This window comes from Callithrix jacchus, chromosome 9 (assembly GCF_049354715.1).
Source record: "Callithrix jacchus isolate 240 chromosome 9, calJac240_pri, whole genome shotgun sequence".
In the NCBI taxonomy this organism is placed as follows: domain Eukaryota; kingdom Metazoa; phylum Chordata; class Mammalia; order Primates; family Cebidae; genus Callithrix; species Callithrix jacchus.
Window position 1 is genome coordinate 67,968,699 of NC_133510.1, and position 21,932 is coordinate 67,990,630.

Sequence of the window (21,932 nt, forward strand, 5' to 3'; positions counted from 1 at the left end):
TTCAGTGATGCTCATGCCTCAGCTCCCGAGTACCTGGGATTATAGGCCTGTGCTACCACTCCCAGCTAACTTTTGTTTTTTTAGTGAAGATGGGGTTTCAGCATGTTGGCTAGGCTGGTCTCAAACTCCTGACCTCAGGTGATCCACCTGCTTTGGCCTCCCAAAGTGCTGGGATTATAGGTGTGAGCCACCACGACTGGCCTGATTGTATTCGTTAAATAAACTACAAATACCCAATGTATTTCTTCATATAAGGCTGTTCTACCTTTTTGGCAAATTAAAAAGGTATATGGGCCAGGCGGAATGGTTCACGCCTGTAATCTCAGCACTTTGGGAGGCTGAAGTGGGCAGATCACAAGATCAACAGATCAAGACCATCCTGGCTAACATGGTGAAACCCCATCTCTACTAAAAATACAAAAAAAAATTCGCTGGGCATGGTGGTGAACACCTGTCGTCCCAGCTACTCAGGAGACTGAGGTAGAAGAATCGCTTGAATCCGGGAGGTGGAGGTTGCAGTGAGCCAAGATCATGTCACTGCACTCCAGCCTGGGTGACAGAGCAAGACTTTGTCTCAAAAAAAGGGTATGTGGCTTCTTTTCACTGATTCGTATGTTTGAGGTTTAGCTTGGTATACTGTGGTAAAGGTATGTGTAACCCAAGTCTTTAGGGGACCTTTCTGTGGCACAAACTTTGTGGTCACTGTACATCACCCATCTTCCTTTTATAGTTTTGATATGACAAATGTAATGGTCATTTATTATAGAAGTTTCCATGTGACTGAAGAATGTAAATAATTCATGTGTTTATTCTTTTCAGTATTAACTTTCTGTGATGAGGTTCCGGTAGCCACTCTCCACCTTCTCAAGCTCCCTTTCAAATAAATGGCCCATGTAGCTACTCCACACTCAGCCTCTAATCTTGCCCTGGCAAAACTGACAAAAGCCTTGGTCATAACACAAACAATGCTATCTGCATCATGGAAAGGTTGCAGAGGCTTCAAACAGTCATACACACTAAGTTAGAGCATGCTGGTCGCTGCAGTCATTGTCATAAGCTATTACAAACGCCATCCCTGGGAGAAGATTTTTGGGTCCTCTAAAGTATCCAAGGTGACGACCACAATTTACTGTATTCAGGAGCCAGCTGTAGCTATTGTGTGCTAAGTGTCTCAGCATTCTGAAAATGAAATGTAACAGCATTCTGGAAATAAGACTTTATTACTCTTAAAAAGCATCACTACCAACTTAAACTTAATTGCAAAAAGGTTTTAAGTATTAACCCTTCATTCCTAACCACAGATCAATGAAAGAGGCTGCCAGACACTAGGTGAGAATGCCAGTGTGGCTCATCAGGACATCTGGAGCTCTCCACCCGGCCAATCAACCCCATAAGAAGGACAGAGGCTGAGAAAAGGTTCTGTTATATTTGATTCTAACATAAAAGAAATTCATGAACATGTTACCTACTCTGGTCGGGAAATAACGGCTCGTCTTAAATGTCTTTAAGGTGCTTGAGAGAATGAAGGTGGTGAAGAAGAGAATACAGGACCAAAAGAGGACATCAGGAGTGTAGGGTCCATGATGACCGCACGCAGATCCCATGAACTCTCCATGCATCTCCTGGCATTCCTGGAGGAATAAACATTCTTGATGAGGAAAGGCAGACACAACCAAATAAACAGCTGTCTCCTCTGAGGCCACCATTCACTGTTATCCCATGGTTGTTGGGAGCAGAGGCTGCAACCTTGACCTTCATGCAGTTGCAGGGTCCTGTCTTGCACAGGCCACTTTCAAGTAGGGTGTCTACTTATGGTCCTAAGACATAGAACCAGAACTGTTCTGAACAAACACTACTTTCAAGGCTCCAGAAGGACCCTGGCAACTTGTATTGTTCTCACAGAGGACCTCCAAACTTGAATATTCTTCAACCCCACATGTCTGGATCTGCCCCCTGTCCTGCATGGTTTCATCCCCACCTATACTTAGCACACAGTCACTGGGTAGGATGTAGGGGGAGAGAAGAGAAGAGTAATCTTCTCCCCTTATGTACAAGAAAAGGATAAAAGAAAGTAAGAATTTTTTTTTAAAAAAGCTTTATTTTGGTAAATGCTAGAGTTTGCCAAAGGGCTACTCCTCCCTTTCACATAGAAGTCCCTCCTAAACCTGTGATCACAATGCTGGGACATCGGGCAGCTCCCAGACTTACACTGACAGTCAGATTAGCCCAGTGGACTTCTGTTGTCACGATGTTGTGGTCCTTCCAGTACTGCAGGGTGTGATTGTTTGGATTCTCTGGGAGAGTACACCTGCAGCTGAGGGGAAAAATTAAAAAGATTCCTGAGGAAAACAGCCAAATACTCAGTTAAATGCTTTTAGACACAACTGGCTTAAAAGCTGCAGGAGCTGCCTTGCTTCTCCTTTGCATACTTCAGACCTGAGGGGTTGAGTTCCCTCTGTAGGCCCAAACATATTCTAATTTTTCAGTTGGTCATTACTAAAGTTGGACGCAAATCATCCCATGGATCTTGGATTAAACTGTGCTGACAACAATGTTTGGTATCTGATGTGCCCAGAATGAGTCCTGAATATTTTTTGGCCCAATTTCTATCTCTTAGGCTCTTGCTATGAAATTTAATCTACATCACAAGGAGGTCTCGATATCCCACTTACTTTTCAACAACTTCCTCCAAGCTTGAATATCTTATTCCCTATACCCTTCATCATGCTCAGAGTCTCCTGGAGTCATGATGTAAGCACTTCCTGACACTTGTTACCTTTGCGAATATCCCGCTACCTTAGCCATTCCCTGGCTACTCATGGTACAGCCAGACCTAGAAGTTCCTTTAGCTTCCCCAGGCCTCCTGTTCCAGCCAAACCAGACCAGACCAGACCACACCTATGCCATTGGCCACCATGTTGCCTCCCAGTCCCAGCATGCTTCATGCCTGACATGGCTCCCAATATGGTCAACTGACACAGCCATCCTCACTAACTTTGTATGGTCTATAAATTTAATAAGCATGCCTTCTAAGATATGGCATGATGGAATTAAAATTCAAAAAGATCTCAACAGGTTAGAATAATAGGAAGAAACTGACAAAGTGAAAAGTAATAGGGAAAGCTATAAAGCTTTAAAACCTATACTTAGGTTTTAAAAAATCAATTCCAAATAAATAAACCATGGTACATCCAGACAATGGACTATTAGTTGGCACTAAGAAGAAATGAACAACCAAGTCATGAAAAAACATAGAGGACCTTAAATGTATATTACAAAGTAAAAGAAGCCAACATGAAAAGGCTACATATTATATAATTGCAACTATGACATTCTGGAAAATTCAAAACTATAAAGACATAAAAAGATCAGTGGTTGTTAGGAGTTGGGAGGAAGGAGAGAGCAACAAGTGAAGCCCAGAAGATTTTTAGGGAAGTGAAAGCATTCTGTATGATATTATAATGGAGGATACATGTCATTATACATTTATCAAAATCCATAGGATGTACAAAACCAAGAGCCAACCCTAATGTAAACTATGGACTTTGGGCAGCAATAATGTGTCAGTGTAGGTTCCCTGATTATAACAAACTTACCACTCTGGTATGGGATATTGATATTGGGGGAGACTATGTGTGTGCTGGGGTAGGGGAATATGCAAACTCTCTCTACTTGCTATTCAACTTTGCTATGAATCTAAAACTGCTTTAAAAAATAAAGTCTGTTTTTAAAAAATCAATTCCATACATATTAACATAAAACCATTTAAAGAGTTGAGGAGTTCTAGCTTCACATCAGCACCACATGAACTAACAGTAGAATGAGACTAAAAAAAAAATTCATCTTGAGCTTTATTAACAAATTTCTTTCTGGAACCAAAGTCTACTCAATCCAGGGTTGGTCACTTTGCCTGTCTTCTCCCATTAGGATATAAGCCTCATAAAGACAGATCCTTTCCATGTTTACCACTATGTTTCCAAGGCCTAAAACAGTGCTTGGTACATAATAGGTACTCAATCAATATTTGTTAAACAAAGAAATTAATGATAAAAAGAGGTCAGAGAATGAACCTTACAGAAATAAGAACTCCAATGCCAACAGGAGCCAATTCACTAGGCATTGAAGATTATACTCCCTGATCATTTACTTTCTAGTAGAATAGAGTTCTAATAAATTTTTTATTAATTCTGATTTTTAAAAGGTTAATGAGTGAATAACTAGAATAGATGAAAGTCTATCTGTTGCTGGTTGGCAGATGCATCCAGGCAGTGTACTCTCTCTTATGAGGCAGTTTTGAACTGAAATTGTCATTTCACAACCAGATCCTCCACATCAGAACTGTACAGCCAGAACTTGATGTACAGAGCTAAGGGAAGAGGATCTTTAGTCATAATTTGGAGAATGCTATTCAAGAGAAGAAATGTTTATAGGACCAGAGTGTCCTACATGGTTGAAAACACAGTCAGATACTATGTTTCTTTTCTAGACGATCCAAACCATATTGAACACATAAAGAAATCCTAATCTCCAGAGTTGAAATCTAGGAAGTAAGTAGGTTTCTAGATCTTTATGATATAGTATGAGATGCCTCAGGATCTTAAATGAATTATTAATAAAGCTTCACCTAATAATTCCTAAGAGTTGCCTGTACATACTTTCAGAAAAAGAGAATCCTTCATTTCAACAAAGGGGCTAACAAAAAAAAAAAAAAAAAAAAAGAAAGAAAGAAAGAAAAAAAGAGAAAAGAGTCCATTCTCTCACTTCATCACATAGTCCAGGGGCTCACAAATCCTTGCAAAAAGAAGTTCCTCCCCATAATTAATTCAAATTCTCCCTGCTACATTTGTTGCCTATTTTTATGTCGGTGCCTAGAACCCAAAGACCTGGTCTGGATAGCACTTCTTGAGTACCCTCTGTGTTTCACTTTCAGTCGATCTTCTCTGCCAACACTTTTGATTGTTCTCTTCTGGCAGCCCTCCAATTCTCCTTATCCATATCTGAGCTCCATTTCCCAAAGGGCAAGACACTTCTTTACTAGAAGCTGTAAGCACTGCCTAGCACTCTATATCAGCAATTAAACTCAGGTCCTTTGCTCAATTTTCTAAAATTAAGCAGAAAGCACACTTACTAATAGAGGCTAAGGTGGTCCAGCTGGCTGTGCATGTGGATGGGATAGGTCTCTGCCAGGTGAATCAGTTTTTCTATTGCTTCGTAGATGAAAATAATGCAAATTAGGGAGGCAAATGCTTCTTCAGTGAAACGGGTAATGTAGCAGACAAGGGAACTGGCATCAGTTGCCACAAGGACAATACACAGGAAAGCGGTCCACAGTCCAATACAAGCTCGCAGGGAGAGGTATGAAAGAGCATAGTCTCTGAAACAAGACCAAAGTTCATCAGAAAGCATGAATTGATGGTATTAAGAGACAAGGAGTCAGAAATGTGGTTAATTCAACTCATCTAAACCAGCACTGGAACCCAATTTATCCTAATTCTGACTGCATGCATTTTACTCCTAAATAATGCTCTGGCACAGTTGTGATACATATTCACTTCACAGGATATGGGCAAGGATAGGAAAACTGAAAAAAGAAATTGTCTCATACATTCCTGCCATTACTACCTAATGTAATTATGATCTTATCCTTGTAGTAAGAGAAAAAGGGGCTGGCCCTAGTCCCATGCGCTGCTACTTGAAATATAAAAGGAAAAAAGAGAAGACTGTATAGGAAAAGTAGGAAAACCAGAGCACTCTTGTGCCCCACTATCGCTAGCAATATATGTGTATGTATACACACATATATACATACACATATATATGAAGGGGGATATTAGGCCAAATTACAAACTGACTTGCAATGGAAATGATGAAGTTTGAAGTAGCTAGGAAAAGTCTTTTTAAAGATAAAAAGTCAACGCTTCAATAATGGCTGAGGGATATTAATCAAGCTCTTTAAGAATAGGAGATCTGCTATTTTTGGTATGGTGCTACCTAGGGGCAGGACAACAGACCAAATGTTGTTATCCTTTCAGGTTTCTTACAATCCAGAATCATACTGCCTGTCTGTATTCAAACAGAACCCTGAAATTTAACCCTGGCAGCATAATCACTAAATATGGTTAGAATTTTCAGAAAAACAAATGTCTTACTTGCAGAATTTGAACAAAATCTTTTCAAACACAAGCACTGGCCCAGTACTTCCCAGGATGGTGAGAGCCTGTCCCGCAAACAAGGAATAAGCAATCCCAGTCATGGAGGCTCCAAACAAGGATTCAATTGCACTCTAAGAGGAAAAAAAAGTCATCACTGAGTCCATAGCCCATCAATACGAGTAACGTTGGCTTAGGTACATTCCTGACTTAGCTCTCCTGTGTGCCCTGATGGCCATTTGCTTATATTTCATCTTAGCAAGAGTGATATGTACACACCATCTAATACTCCTGTAAACAGATACTACTTTAATAATTCAGGTGCCCAGATCTACTGACACATCATTCCTTAACTAACTCCTATTCTTCAGTGACTCAATTCAGTATTTGAAAACATATAGAAAGCACAGTGATACCATTCACACTACAAGCTCACATACAGAGTCACTTTAAATCTTATTTTAAAATGGCTTCAATATATCCATTTTCCATCACTGAGGCAACAGAAAACTCAACTAAGCAACCAGCTACTGAAGCTGATGTTCAAGCAGAAGAGTCTGTTCTAAAGAGAGAACTGTGTTGTTCTTTGGTATGATGTCAGAAGACCATGATAATTCAGAGGAAAAATCCAATCTCTTCAGTCCTATACCGGGTAATTCCCCCTCACCCCCAGTGGACTTGGCTGCCGCCACAATATTTTAGTTCTTGTTTGGGACCATTCGAAGTGGTTAAGGACTCTTACTATGCGTCCCTCAGTGGCTTCTCCAAGCAATCCCCCAAAGGTGATGACAGGTGACATGCAGGCACAGTACAGGAACAGAAAGGAGGCCAAACACTGTAAGCTGAGTGCATCCCGGTAGTCGCTCCAGTACCAGGGGGCCTTCCGCTTGATGTCCAACACCAAGCCCCCAAATAGCCTGTGGAAACACAGTAGACAGGCCTCTAATGCAGTCCTTCTTCCTAAAAGCATGTGAACAGCACACATTTGAAAGCATTTCAAATGCACTCTGTTTAGAGGTAAGACTTTGGCCCAGTACAGATATCACTCTCAGGTCAGCAGAGTCTCTTCGCAACCAAGGGTATAACTTATGGTAAATTTGAATGAATATCCTAAACATACAAATAATTAATTTAGATATGCATATTATCCATTTAATGAAAAAAATTTCAAAAAAATTAACATGAAAGCAAGTATTACCTTCAAACTTTAGATTCTGAGCTGTTAGGAGGAAATGTGCAAAACCAACTTAAGGTATTAAAATTATTAGTTTTATTAAGTGTTTTCTAGATAAAAAGACCCTATCACATGCACTTTCTTACTCTGAACAACTACTCACCTTACTTGTGAGAAATTAGCATAATAATTCATTCATGCAATTGACAAGTAGGAGCAGATACTTGGTACTAGGCACTGTGTCAGGTACTAGAGATGCCGCAATGAGCAAGACATGAACAGCCCTGCTCTCCAGGACCAAGTCTAGTGCAGGAGACAGGCAGTGTTGTGAGGGTGCCATGGTGGCATAGAGCAGGGAGGGGCATTTCAGCCATGACTTCAGGGAGGGACTGGGAGTTAGCCAGATGAGGCAGAGGGGCCAGCATGGGTGACACTTAGAGGCGAGAGTGCATGGTAAGTCAAGGTGCTGAGAGATATGAGTGGCTAATACAGTGTGAAGAGTAAATGCCAACAGACAAGGCTGGAGAAGCTAAGTCAAAAGGGCGTTGTAAATGATTTTAAGGAATTAAAACTTCATCCTAATAGCATGTCAAGTTACTGAAGAACTGTAAACAGAGGGGTGACATCATCAAACACACATTCTGGAAAGACCACTCTTGTGGTAGTATGATGAATGGAGCATAGATTAGGATAAGAAGTGGATGGATTTGAGAGCTAATCAGGAGGTAGGATCAACAGGACTTGGTGGCAGGACTTCAGGGCCTCTTTCCTCTTCTCAAAGATGAGACAGACCAAGACCAAGATCTCCCACACTAAGGAGGAAATGTGCTCCCAGTTCAGTCACTTTTTTTAAGAGTGGAGTCACTGCACCAGGACAAGGGTTGTCAGGTGAATAACAGAAAGAGCCACTCAGCATTTTATAGCACAAATCCCCTGTCTTCTTCTACCAATCAATGGCACAGAAAACAAGGAAGAAGGACTACTACAGAATGGGAACATAATGACCAAACGCACACTTTGATTTACTCCTATGTCAAACAAATGAACTCTAAAAAGATGTTGCTAACACAATCATAAAAAGTTTAATATGAACTGAGCATTAGACAATTTAAAGAATAATTGTTAACTTTGTTAGATTTGATAATGGCATGATGTCCTAATCAAAGAGATACATACTGAAGTATTTACAGGTAAAATGTCGGTGATTTGGTTTAAAATAATCTAGAAAACATAAAAATAAAATTAAGTGGGAAGAAATAGATGAAACAAGATTGGCAGAATGTTGGTAATAGTTGATGGGTACATGAGGGTTCATTAAACTAGTCTCTCTTTTTTTAATATGTTTAAAATTTTCTATAATAAAAAGCTGTTTTTTAAAACCCACAAGCTATTCTCTCATGGAAGGAGGCTTGGTCAGCTCTTTCTTTCCTTCTCTTACCTAGGAGCCTGAAGGAATATGATGAGGCCTGGGATCTGTATGCAAGGGGAGAAGGTCTAGCCAGCAGTTTCCCCTTGAACACTCTCTCTCATCTAGCTAGTACAATGGGTGTGCAGGTGGACACAGGACAGACACTTATCCACCTGCTCTTTCTGGTGGGTGTAGTTGGGATTCACCTCAACTTAAGGCAGTAACATCATAATCTGGGTTTGGGCGTAGGGAAGAGAAGCAAAGCCAGCCTGTGACCTGCCTTAATTTTAGCCTGTCTGGCAAACCTAGCTTAGGTAAAGGAGCTATCTACCTGGTTTAGCCTAAATCATAAGAGTTCTGCCTCAGGGTTTGAGACCAATACTTCAGTTAATAATAAAGCATCAATTTGTCTTTCTCCTCTAGCTAAACAGCCCATCAATAACCTTATAGGCCCCAGTCATTTGTCTGGGGCAAGATTCAAGAATTTCTGGGTTCTTAGCTAACATAGCATCCTATTACCATATGATTATCCCTTCATTACCAGTCACCTTCCTCTGGAGAGCACAATTCTGTGAGAAGAATCTCCTTGTATAATAGTGACTCCCTACACACACACACACACACACACTCTCTCTCTCTCTCTCTCTCTCTCTCTCTCTCTCTCTCTCTCTCTCTCTCTGTCTCTCACTCTCTCTCTCTCTGAGGCTACCTGAGATGCTGCCATGATTACTCAGCCCCTAGACACAGGAGGACAGGAGTGTCTGTGAACAACAGACAAAAGATTTATGTGATTTCTGAGAAGCCATAGAAAGGGAAAGGGAAGACATCTATGCATCTAGCAGTGATTAAAAGCCAGGGAAAGATCTGAGGCTCATATGGACGTTATAACTATAAATTAATAAAATAATTTCTGAACACTTTATGGAATCAGACTCCTATATCATTCATGTATAAAATCAGACTATGACTGCATATCTACAACAGATATTCGTCAGGCATGGATGCTTCTATCTGTACTTGGGATTTCCTTTCCCTTTCAACACTGTCCTTCACATTCAAGTTTTCTGGGGCAGGAGGCACACAGGGATATGAGCTTAATTTAAGCTTGATGCAAGAAAGGACTTACCTGCGTAGAGGGTCACTAGGCTCTGGAGCATTGACTTAAGGAGCCCTTCCCTAGAGGGCTTTAGAAACAGGCCAGCCATCCAGTTGTCTGGTATGCTTTGGAAGAAACCTGTTTGAAGTGTGGGGGGGATCACCGAGATAGCAGCTCCTGATTCTTTTTCCATCGGCCCTTCCCAAAAGTGGCATCCCCAATAAGGGACATAAATCTACCCTGAAAAACCCCTTTCCAGGGCACCCTCCTTGCTGTGGAGCTTCTGGCCTAGGAACACTCTCATCATACTTTCTTCTTTGTAACTTATGGCATCCCTGCCTTAGTCAATATCAGGGAGGTTCAAGATCTGTCTTAACCCTGGCTTGGAGGGTCAGATCATACAGAACTCAGAGTACCATTTAATTTTGTCTCCTTTCCCACCTTCTTTATTTTTTTAAACAGTGAAGAATGTTACTTGTGTAAGTCAGAATCTGATACCAATTAAATGGTGACAGCTTTGCCAATAAACAAGAATATGCTCTTCCATGGCTACGAAGGGAGACTGCCACAGCTGACAGGTCCCAAAGATACATGGAGTCCTTTCCCACCTTCTTAGAGTCTACTTCACCCTGCCTTCAAATACATCTCCATCCAACAAGGATAATATTCCTTAAGATGTTTTCTAAGTTTTGCTCCAATGTTGTTAAGCATGGCAAGCATAAAACAGTTTTACACCTCAAAGAAACACAACTAATAGTCTGAAGAATTATAAAACCCAGGCTAATGTGGTTTTAGTTTGTACAGTCCAGGAAAGTACAGAAACGTAGAGCATGTCCATATGCAAAAAAGGCTCACGTTTACCTCCCATATAATTTGAGACTGAGAAAGAGGCCAGACCTGGCCTGGAACTGTGATCCTTGATGCAGGCATTATGTCACCCTGCCTAAGGTGCTACACCGGGAGGAAGGTCATATGGCTTGAGGCCCTTTACTAAGGGCTCTAAGGAAAATGACAGGAGCTCAGAAAGAGGAAGCATCTCCCATATCAAGCAGAACTAAGCTCTGAGCCTAGAGCTTCCTTTTAGCTTTTTTTGTCAATTCCAGAAGTTCCTGACTTGACATTATGAGATAACTCTTTCAAACTCTATTTGAATTTGTGAATTAAGATACTTGGGGTTTGTGAATAAGCATATGATGATGATTCTAGCAATATGGGATTTTCTTGGGGACATCAGACACCATTTCCAAGATCTTATAACTGTTGAGATCCAATCTAATGGTCTCCCAAACCCCCATGCAGAATTGATTATAAGTGACCCCCTCTTATCTATTCATTTTCTTTGGCACCAATAGCAACCTAAAATCTCACCTCTGCACAGATATTGGTTTGAGGGAAACCTTCTTGGCCCAAATTCTGCTACTTTCAAACTCTAAGTTACTAAGTTGTGGACACCCTTTATGTCCAAAAGATAAATTGTAATTTTGAAATATCAAATCCATATTCAAAACCTTTTCCTGAAAAAATTACCACCTCCTTTAGGACAGAGTCAATCCTGGAACCCCTTCTAAGGACACATGCTTCCCTTGAACTGTCTCTCGATACCCAATTCAGGCCTCCCCACCCAATTCAGACCTCTCCCAACTTTAAAGAAAATGTTTTTTTAAAGGGGAGGCTGCTCCCTCTTTTCAGTGGCCCTTCCATTGCAAGAATACCTTCTTTCCACCCATGCTCCCTTCCAGAGCACAGCCATCTTCCCCTACACTCCAATACATTCTTCCTATCAGAAAACATGCCCCTGTACAGGACAACTGCTAGTCAAGTGCCATTGTCTCCTGTTTCTCTCTCTCCTTTCCTGGCTTTTCCCTGAATTTCTAAGATTGGAAAAATAAAATGCTTTCCACAATTCCAAAACAACCCTGAGTTTCTACTGGGTAGAGTGCTGAGGACAGAAAAGTAAGCAAAGCAGCCTCAAGCAAGGAGGCAGAAAGAAGAAAGCAAGAGGTTAGAGGACATAAAAGCTGCTTTCCATGATCTGAGTCCTGTCCTGAGAATCTCTACCCAGCAGAACCTTCTTAACAGTACAGCTTAACAGAGACACAGCCATAGTCTCAACCTTCTCTCATGATCTGGGGACACCTCTGAATGTCACACCAACCTAAAATATCATTCTCTTTTACCACTTTCTGACTTAGGGAATAAAACCTCCCAGTCTAGGGACCTGCTTCCCTCACCTGCCTTCTCCTCGGACATCTGTCCTTAAAATGTTGGCTTAGAGGCCGGGCATGGTGGTTCACACCTGTAATCCCAGCACTTTGGGAGGCAAAAGCGGGTGAATCACTTGAGGTCAGGAGTTCGAGACCAGCCTGGCAAACATGATGAAACCCCATCTCTACTAAAAAGACAAAACATTAGCCAGCCATCGTGGTACGTGCCTTTAATCCCAGCTACTTGGGAGGCTGAGGCAAGAGAATCGCTTGAACCTGGGAGGCAGAGGTTGCAGTGAGCTGAGATCATGCCATTGCATTCCAGCCTGGGTGACAGGGTGAAACTCCTTCCCCTCCCCCCAAAAAAAGTTGGCCTAGAAGAGCAGATTGCCTATTCTGAGGCACACACACCTAAAATAGTACCTATCTTCCTGCCCTAAGGGAGTTTCTTAACCTAAAATGATCACTCAAAATTTATCATACCTAGTCCATTCCATGCGACAGAACAGACATCATTCTAAAGGTATTCATTCATTTAGCAGATATTGAGAGTCTACTCTGTTCAGGGCACTGTGCTGGGTCCTAGTAATATAATGAGCCCCTTCTGTTTTAGAACAAACAGTCTAGCAGAAAAGACAATAAATCAACTAATAATAATAAAGTATGATAAAGGCTGTAATGTGGAGAAGGGAGGTCAGAGCTCAATACTGTGATATTACATAGCAGGTACACCTGACTTCATCCACAGAGAGTTCTGGAAGGCTTTCCAAAGGAAGTGACACAAGAACTGAGACTAAGGATATGTAGGAGTTAGCCAGGAGATGAGGAAGAGGAAGAGTGTTCAAATCAGAGGGAACCATGGTAGGAAGGACTGGAGGTGAGACAAAACATGGTAGGTGATTTGAGAAACTTGAATGAATGAATATGATATTTGATATATTCATAATATTTCTAGTCAGTGTTTCCATTTGAAAAGTCATTCTTCAGCCAATAAATTCCCACTACAAAGAAGAAGTTTGAAAGAAAGAGGATGCCTCATTTTTTCACATAACTTCTACCTAAGAAGCAGCATTGCTATGAAACATCCCAGGACTTACCGCCCAGTGCGCTGAAGTTCTGGCCCACTGTGACCCCCATGTGGTTCCTGTTCTATGTGGCAAATATTTCCATTCGGAACTCCAGGCATTTTCCTTTTCTCCTTTTAACAGAAGACCACAAAATTAGTAAAGTTAACATCTATTTTTCCCTCCTGCTATCAGAGGGGAGTGGCAATGGGATAACCCAAAAGCAACCAAAAATGCCCAAGTGTAGCTTTCAAATTCATTAACTGAAGCAGTTTATCGACTTTACTGAAACACACACACACGCACACACACACCCGCATAATGTCACCTCCTGTTCCATAGTACCTGACTCCTAACTATGCCTTGCCAGCAAACAGAAAAAAGGGGGCTTTGGCATCAGATATGACCTAAGTTCCAGTTTCAAATCTGCCTCTGTGCAATCTTACTTTACCTTAAAATCTTGCCCTAGAAGGTAGTTTTATTCCTCATTTGTAAAACTAGAAATAACAGTACCTTTTGAGGGATGTTCCTGAGAAGGCTGAATTTGCATATATAAAGCACCTGGCTGGTGTCTAGTACATAGTAGGAGCTCCTTTCCCATCTTTAATATGTCAGAAAAATAACAGATACTCTATTTGCTCTCTCTATACAACTTGCTCTTTTCATTTGATGACTTGCATACAATGTAGTCCCAGTAAATGTTCTCTATTCTTCTCTTCTCTTCTCTGCCATTTCATATCGATCCTTCAAAATTTGGCTTAAAATCCATCCCCAGGTAATCCCGACTGAAGCCATCACACCTGAGCCCTGAGCCAATTTATATCTTTTTCTTTCTTTTTTTTTTTTTTTTAAGATGGAGTCTCACTCTGCCACCCAAGCTGGAGTGCAGTGGCACCATCTCAGCTCACTGCAACTTCAAACTCCTAGGTTCAAGTGATTCTCCTGCCTCAGTCTCCTGAGTAGCTGGGATTATAGGCACCACCATGCCCAGCTTATTTTTGTATTTTTAGTAGAGACAGGGTTTCATCATGTTGGCCAGGCTGGTCTTGAACTCCTGACATCAGGTAATCCAGCTGCCTCCGTGTCCCAAAGTGCTGGGATTACAGGCATGAGCCACCGCACCCAGCCCAAAGTCATTTTTATTACTGTTTTGACATTCTAGGTGCACCAAAAGAGGGCTGCATCTTGATATATTTAGCATATACCCATATGGTCTTTGCTTTGTCCATGGTGGGCAGTCAGTGACAATAGTCACACTGGGTGACGTGCATACATTACCTGGGAAGGGACATTTTTGGGTGGCTCAATTCTAATGGAGGGATCCCACTCTCCTGGAGGGAGCACCGTCACCTGGTCAAGGAACTCGTCAATCCCCGCAAGGAGATCATCTCGCTCTTTTGCCTTATATGCTACGTCATGAAAAATCTACAGAGAAGAAAAAACCCTCAGGAAAGTTAAGAGAAACTTTACATGAAACAATCACCAATGGATCTGGTGAAAAATGGATAAAACCTCTTGATTTTTATGTCTATTAGGGGGATCTGAGATGCAGAAACTTTAGCACTTAGAGAAGTATAAGGATAAAAGGATTTAAAAAACAAGTGTAGAAATGAGATGCATCAAAAAGAACTAAATATACGTCTGCTAGTATAAGAAGAGGTAAGACATGACTCTAAAGGTATACAAATATGTTATCTCCACAAAGGATGGAAGGAAAAACAAGATGTATGAAAGAAATATTTTTTTCATCAGCTTTCCCAGGTTGAGAGGAAAATTTTCTTGATCATAAAGGTTGGAAACACGGGCTAGAATTACTGGTGAAGGTCCTCCATGAATTAAGCCTCTCAATCAAAGAAAGCTGACAAAAAAACAGACCACACCTCCTTCTTCTCCCTAAGGCATATGGCTTGAAAGTCCTACTTTGCAGCTTACAGAGTGGTGCAGTTCTTTCCAGAGGATGCACTGTGGGTTCAATACAATGTCAAATTGTCTGGTTGTTTTGGTACAGACTAGTTAAGACATTCATACTACACTGCCTGAGGTCATACCCATGAGCTTACACAAACTGATCTCATTTAGTGGAACAGGAGTGAGGTTTCTTTATGTAAATAGCTTGAATGTATTTAATTAACCATCTTCTCTTGAAAGTTAAGCCAACCTTAATATATTTCTCTATATATCCTACATGACAGCAATAGTTTCCCCAGAAAAAGATTTCTCTGCATCCTTGATTACTCAAAACATGGGAGATAACATAGGAAGAAAAATCCGCTAGAGCTTGGTCCTTCTACACTAGGCTCTCAGTTGAACTACTTCCCAGCAGACATTGCAATGGAAAGTATTTTATCCCCAACAACTAGCACAGTGCCTGGCACAGAGTAAACATTCAATAAATATTTATGAGATGGGAAGAATGAAGCAGAAGTTGCACATACCTCATCTGTCATGATGGTGGCCATGGATCTGCCAATCTCATGGTACTGCTGACCTTTCCCTACTGGACCCAATAAGATAAACAAAAATCTGGCAAAACACACAGAGGAGGAAATGATGTAAATAAATATAAAGGAGTGCCATCTTAGTCCTGTCTAAATAGCATAAGATTTCTCTCTCCTGTCATACAGAAATCATCACTGTACCTTCAAAAAAAAAGGAGACAGTAATGAAGGAGCACTTTGAGTTGCCTTGACCTAATAATAGCTCCACTATGGGCATTTGATGCTATTGTGTGGCATCATTCAATAATGTAGTTATATCTCTTATGGTTCCTAGCTGTAGAAAAGACGTTTTTTCAAAACATGGCATTGTGGTGCAAATTCAAGGTTATCTGAATTCCATTTATTTTTCTAATAAGAAAATGATGGGGAGAGAAGGTTGAAATGATCAAGCCTTACAGAGGAGTCTAAATTGTGTTCTGGACATCTGAATACTCCCTGTAAGTAGCAGGGCTCTGAATCACCAGCATCACCACCTTCAGAGTGTATGAACAGCCTTTTGAACAAATGTGTGCACATTTGCAAACCATGTAAACCCTGCCAGAATTGTGTAAAGAGAAACAAATACCTTCATTAAGAGGCGTTTCCCTGTGATATGGCTTTATAGAACTGAGAAGATAACACTTGGCTTCCTATTTTAACAAGTTATTGGCCCTTGCTATGTCCTTTGAATGCTCTTCAATTCTCTATTTCCAGGGCTTTAGGTGCTGTGCAGTCACAGCCTCAGAAATCTCAGAATTCTTCTTCATGGCAGTTAATCAAATATACCTCATTTTCTGAGATTACTGCGGTTTTTTTTTTTTTTTTTTAAGACAGGGTCTGACTCTGTTGCCCACACTGGGGTGCCATGGTGCAATCCTAGGATTCTAACTCACTGAAGGCTCAAACTCCTGGGCTCAAGTAATCCCCCTGCCTCAGCCTCTCAAGTAGTTGGGACTAGAGGCACACACCAGCACATCTGGCTTTTCTGCTGAATTGTAAACACCATTCCTAAAATTAATTAATTCTAAATTTCGATATTAACTGGTTTCTTCTACCAGCACTGCATAAATTTGAACTCTGGATAGAATGCATGAGTTTTATCTTTGCCTTTACCTTGTTGGGATTGGCACTTCTGTTAGGCCTGAGAGAAGAACAGCTGGAGACAGTCTCACAAAGGCAACAATGGGACGGTCCAAAATATCCACCTCGCCAACCAGGACATTGGAGGCCTCAGCCCCCGTAGGAATTTTTTTCATGAAATGAAGGTCTACCTGAAAGTCCAAAAGAATCCTCTGACAACTTGGGAACTACCACCTAAAATATCATTTTTAAATTTTTTATTTACTTTTTTTTTGAGACAGAGTCTAATTCCGTCACCCACGCTGGAGTGCAGAGGCACAATCTCAGCTCACTGCTACCTCCGCCTCCCAGGTTCAAGCAATTCTTGTGCTTTAGGCTCCCTAGTAGCTAGAATTATAGGCATGCACCACCATGTCCAGCTAATTTTTCTATATTTTTAATAGAGATGGATTTTTGCCATGTCGGCCAGACTAATCTCAAACTCTGGTCTCATGCGATCCACATACCTCAGCCTCCCAAAGTACTGAGATTACAGGTGTGAGCCACTGCACCTGGCCCTATCACCGTAAATATCAATCACCCTCCTCATACCATACACTCATATGTCATTTTACGGTTAGCAAATGTTTTCTCACACTATTTTATTTAATCCTTACAAAAACCCCAGGAGGAGGATATGACAGATTGTATTCATCCCACTAAAAGACAAAAAATGAAGCATCTGAAACCCAGAGAGGTGAAGTTGACTTGCCCAGAACCACAGAGCTTTTAAGGTATAAATTCAGATTTTAAAACTAGCTATTATGATTTCAATCCCATTCCTCCAAGCTACCTCCAAGAGAAGTGTTTCTGAAGCTCTGGGTCACATTCTTTCCCTTTTTAAATACTCAAATGTTCTGTCAGAGGTTTCAGGTTCTCTAAATAAAATGAAGAGCCTTACAGAGAAAGTGATATGACACTATCTGTGTTTTAGAAACACAGGGTTAAAGATAGACCAGAGCAAGGAGAGGCTGGAGGCAGGGAGACCAAGGCTTGGACCAGAAGCTGCAGTGAGGTACTGCTACTGCAGAAGGCCTCAGATACCAAAGTCACAGTCCTCAAGGAGAGCTTCAACCATGAGTTAGTCTTAGGAGACATCTGTCTCTAAATAGATATCCAAAATATTGTTTTGGCAAAACCCTTGGGGGTGAGAAGAACTGCTGTAGAGCAGGTACCAAAAAAATAATTGAAAAATCCAGAGATCTGTGTTAGGGAAGATTCTCAGTAGCTAGCCTCAGTTTTCAGCATATTAAATCTGGAGGAAGTAACTGCTGAGTCAGCTTCATCCAGGCTGAAGTAGAAGGGAAAAGACATACCCAGATGGGCCTCCTTTATGACGAAAGGGCTCTAGTCTTGGGAAAAGTGTCTTGAAACACTAAACCTTAACCAGAATCCAGAAATTGAACTCTGGATTCCACTAAAAATAACCTTAGGCCTAGAAGCCAATTTCCCATGATTCTGCTCACCTTGCTTAAATCCACAGGACTATGTTCACAATTCACTCCATTTTTTACTTCAAGACTTGTAGTTGGAACAGACTGAGGGGACACAGTTTGACCTATTTGGAGAAAATCAATCAAAATCCTGATTACCTGCGCTTTTCCCCTCTGACACCCCATCTATCCATCAACTGGCTCTGCCTTCTCCTGCAAAGCCTACATAGAGAAGAGGTTAAGATGACTACAAAGTCAAGACCCACATACACCTTTCTCCTTACCTATTAGTTAGTGGTAAAGGGAGGACAGAGCTCTTACTACTTCTGCACCTGCTTTCTGAACACATTTGTGACCCTCTTTTATTTCTCTACTAGGGCAGTGATCCTTAACCAGACATGCTTATGAGAGACATCTATGGAAAACTTTTCAAAAATATAGATTCCCAGGCATATCCCCTGCTCATGGTGCTTCAGTATGGGTAATATTCAGGAAATGAGTGTAGATGAGGCCCTGCCTGGCCACAGGAAAAGGAACCAAACAGCAGCCGAAATTCTGAGTGTTTATCATCCACCATGCATCTGGCTAAGGACCTTACATAGATTAACTCGTTGAAGTTCACAATAAATTTACAGAGTAGGTCCTATCTGTACTCTTATTTTATAGGAAAGAAAGTGAGACTTAAAGAGGCTTAGTAGATTGCCCAAAGGCATACACTTTGTGAGTGGTAAAGCCAGAATCACAAGCCTACAAGTCTGACTCAAGAGCCTCCACTACTGTATTTTGCCTCCCTAACCTAAGACATTTGTCTACTCCTAAAAAGCTCCAATTTACCTTCTCTGGTCTCAAATTATCCCCATTATGGATATCTCTCAAAAGCTACATCAGTTCTGAGGCCACCCTAGGGCATAAGTCCCTCACCTTAGGTCTGCTGAGAACTAACTATCTGAGGAATGCATCCCTAGGGCTCTGAGAGAGAGATGGGCAGCAGTCCCAGCCACCTACCTTACCAGTCTCCAAAAAGTACTAAGTGCCTAAGTGGACATGGAAACATATTAGACAAATACAGCCCCAACCTCTGGTAAGTCAGCATCTCCAACTAGTTCCCAAATTTCTTATTAATAAAGAGAAAAAAATCACCTAATAATCTTACCATGTTTATCCATCAAATGTGGATCGGACTGCTTCTTGCCAACCTCAGCAAAGGAGCGAACAATGGGAATGAGGTTGTTTCTCTTCTTTTCATTCTGATGATGATGCTTTTTGAGAAGGGCTTCCCGCACTTTAACCCTCATGCTATCATTCAGGTCACTGGACAGTTCTTGCTGATCCAGGATCAGGTCTAGAAAGTAGGCACTCACATGAACACTAAGACTGAGGGTTAATAAACCCAAGGAGGCCAACATCAGGTGGAATGGGGTAAAGGCATGGAGTAGGGGGAAGCAGCTCCACTAGAGCTATTGAGGTACAATTTCAGCTTCATGTTGGAAAGTGCTATTTGATGATAGTGACTGTGAAAAGTTATTCATGCAACAAATTATTATGATTAGGCATAGAAACTATTGAGTACTAGTACAAAAATTTTCACAAATGAGGAAACTGAGGCCCAAATGCTAGAAAATTCTCCAAGGTCTTACATCTAGTAGTTTGCAGAGCTGGGATTCAAATTCAGGACTATATAATTTGAAAGCTCACATTATTACCTACTTTGTTCTGTCATCTGCTAAATTTTTCCTACATTCCCTTCCTCCAAGATTTTGACATTGCTGTGATTGTCAAGAAGAATTATAACTGTAGAACTCCAAAGGGCTATTTAGAAGAGGAATCTATAAGAAAAATTAAGTTAACTAACCACTCACCCCAGACAATTACCAATAAGCATCACCTTGAAACCTATCAAGGCCAACGGAGTTGAGGGGAAAAAAATTTCAATACCTAGTGATAAGTGTCAGTAAACATAGAAGTTATCAGTATAACTCCAGTATGTTCTGGAGTTAAAGGCCTACATTCCTTCCTTCTTCCACCACTTTCTAGCTGTGTGATCTTGGGCAAGATACATACTCTCTCTACACCTCAGTTCTTCATCGGTAACATGGAACTCATATTACCTACGTTAGAGGGTATTACAGAAAATTAAATGAGATAATATAGAGAGAGTGCTGATTCTCCTGATATACTTTACTGATCCTTATCACTAAAATATTATGACTATATTAGGTACCTGATGTGAAGAATCATAGCACTTTTACTTCAGTTCTACATAATACTTCAAAAGCCTCCCAAAACTCTCAACCTATCCTCAATTTCTAATTCCATCCATGACTATCCAAGTACTAGAAGGAATAAATGAGGCTAATCTATTCCATAATTAAGCTGAAGAGCCATATTTCTATATGTTTAACCTTTATATGCATTGGTTCCTTCCCCACCCCACCCCAATATTCTAATCATGCTTTAGGACCCTTCATCTCGGGGGAAAAAGAAAGAACATACACCTCATGTCTCCCTCTATCTACTGCCTCCTGTCTCTCTTATCACCTAAAGTTCTCAGGAGAAAAATTAGCCATCTCTTACTATCACTGCCTACAGTGCAGGTGACATCTCACCTGAACTACTGCAATAGCTTAATGCATTTCTCCCTTCAACTGAACTGTCATAATTATCTTTACAATACGCAAAATCTGATTGATCATTACCCTGTCCAAAACTCTCCAGTGGCTGCTGTTGTTTACAAAGAGTTTTAAACAGCTTCAATAGCTCCCAGGGATTCTTCTCCCTAACAAACAACCTTTTAAGGGACATTCATGGAATTTCAGACAAATAGTCAAAAGTTAGCAAAATGGGACTCCAATGGTACACATGAGAATTCCATCTTTCCCAGGCAGTCAGAGCGATACTTCTGAGGCACCTTCTTGAAAAAGAAGGGGACCCAATATCCCATCAGTGCTTACCCTCCCCTGGGTCCTCCTGTGATCCCAGAGAGACAGAATTACTTGAATGCTTGAAATAAAGAAAGGTTTGGAGAAATATTTCTTTAACCTGTCCAGCCAAACAGAACCAATTCAAGGGAAAAGTCCCTCATACGCCCAGGTGTTTCTCTATCCAGGCCCCAAATATACTAACTTAACACTCAATCACTTCAGGAAGCACAATCAGACATCTCCCCTTCACATCTTACTGAAGAAGTAGGGGCACTTTGGCTCAAGCTCCTGCATATCTGCCCTAGATGCTATAATTAAAAGTCTTTAATTCTGTTTACTCTTTTTTCTACACACAACCTCCAGTTGCCCCTTTCCCTAATTACTATCAAGCATTTCTCTGTTGTTGCACTTATTTTAATTGTCATTTCCATGGCTATTCCCCCATTTGAGGGTGAGCTCCTTGAAGGCAGGAACCGTTTCTTCCTTTTTTTTCTAAGAGGGAGGGTCTCACTCTGTCACCCAGGCTGGAGTGCAGTGGCACAATCTCAGCTCACTGCAGCCTTGACCATCAGGGCTCAAGCGATCTTCGTGCCTCAGCTTCTTGAATAACTGGGACTACAGGTATAAGCCACCACTCCCAGCTAATTTTTCTATTTTTTGTAGAGACAGGGTTTCACGATGTTGACCAGGCTAGTCTGGAACTCCTGAGCTCAAGTTATCCACCCACTTCAGCCCCACAAAGTGCTGGAATTACAGGCATGAGCCACTGCACCCGAGGGGACTTTATTCCCCCTTGCCTAGCACGTCATCAAGTATATAGCAGATACAAAATAAAATATTTGCTGAATGAACAGACAAATGAAAATTTAACACCATGTCATTTGAAT

General features: G+C 41.1%; 1 protein-coding gene and 1 non-coding gene across 11 annotated transcripts in view; both read right to left on the bottom strand.

Moving 5' to 3' along the window:
* The window catches only part of SLC4A8 (solute carrier family 4 member 8), an 89,047-nt gene that overhangs the window by 36,444 nt on the left and 30,671 nt on the right, over positions 1-21,932 (bottom strand). For 9 of the 10 annotated variants that reach the window (XR_013521888.1, XR_013521889.1, XR_013521890.1 and 6 more), the window contains 11 exons: positions 19,278-19,466; positions 18,158-18,249; positions 16,686-16,843; positions 15,531-15,618; positions 14,374-14,520; positions 13,129-13,229; positions 6,892-7,066; positions 6,150-6,283; positions 5,129-5,374; positions 2,209-2,314; positions 1,470-1,631 (listed from right to left, as the gene is read on the bottom strand). Coding sequence is in view for 7 of the 10 variants with exons in the window: in XM_002752480.8 (XP_002752526.1) it covers positions 1,470-1,631; positions 2,209-2,314; positions 5,129-5,374; positions 6,150-6,283; positions 6,892-7,066; positions 13,129-13,229; positions 14,374-14,520; positions 15,531-15,618; positions 16,686-16,843; positions 18,158-18,249; positions 19,278-19,466 (1,598 nt within the window). In the remaining 3 variants the exon portion in view is untranslated. The remainder of the gene's footprint in view (positions 1-1,469; positions 1,632-2,208; positions 2,315-5,128; positions 5,375-6,149; positions 6,284-6,891; positions 7,067-13,128; positions 13,230-14,373; positions 14,521-15,530; positions 15,619-16,685; positions 16,844-18,157; positions 18,250-19,277; positions 19,467-21,932) is intronic. The other variant, XM_035256736.3, reaches the window with a different exon arrangement.
* LOC118144681 (small nucleolar RNA SNORA24) lies at positions 10,294-10,424 on the bottom strand. The gene has a single exon (XR_004729431.1). It is a non-coding gene; the product is annotated as a small nucleolar RNA SNORA24 (small nucleolar RNA).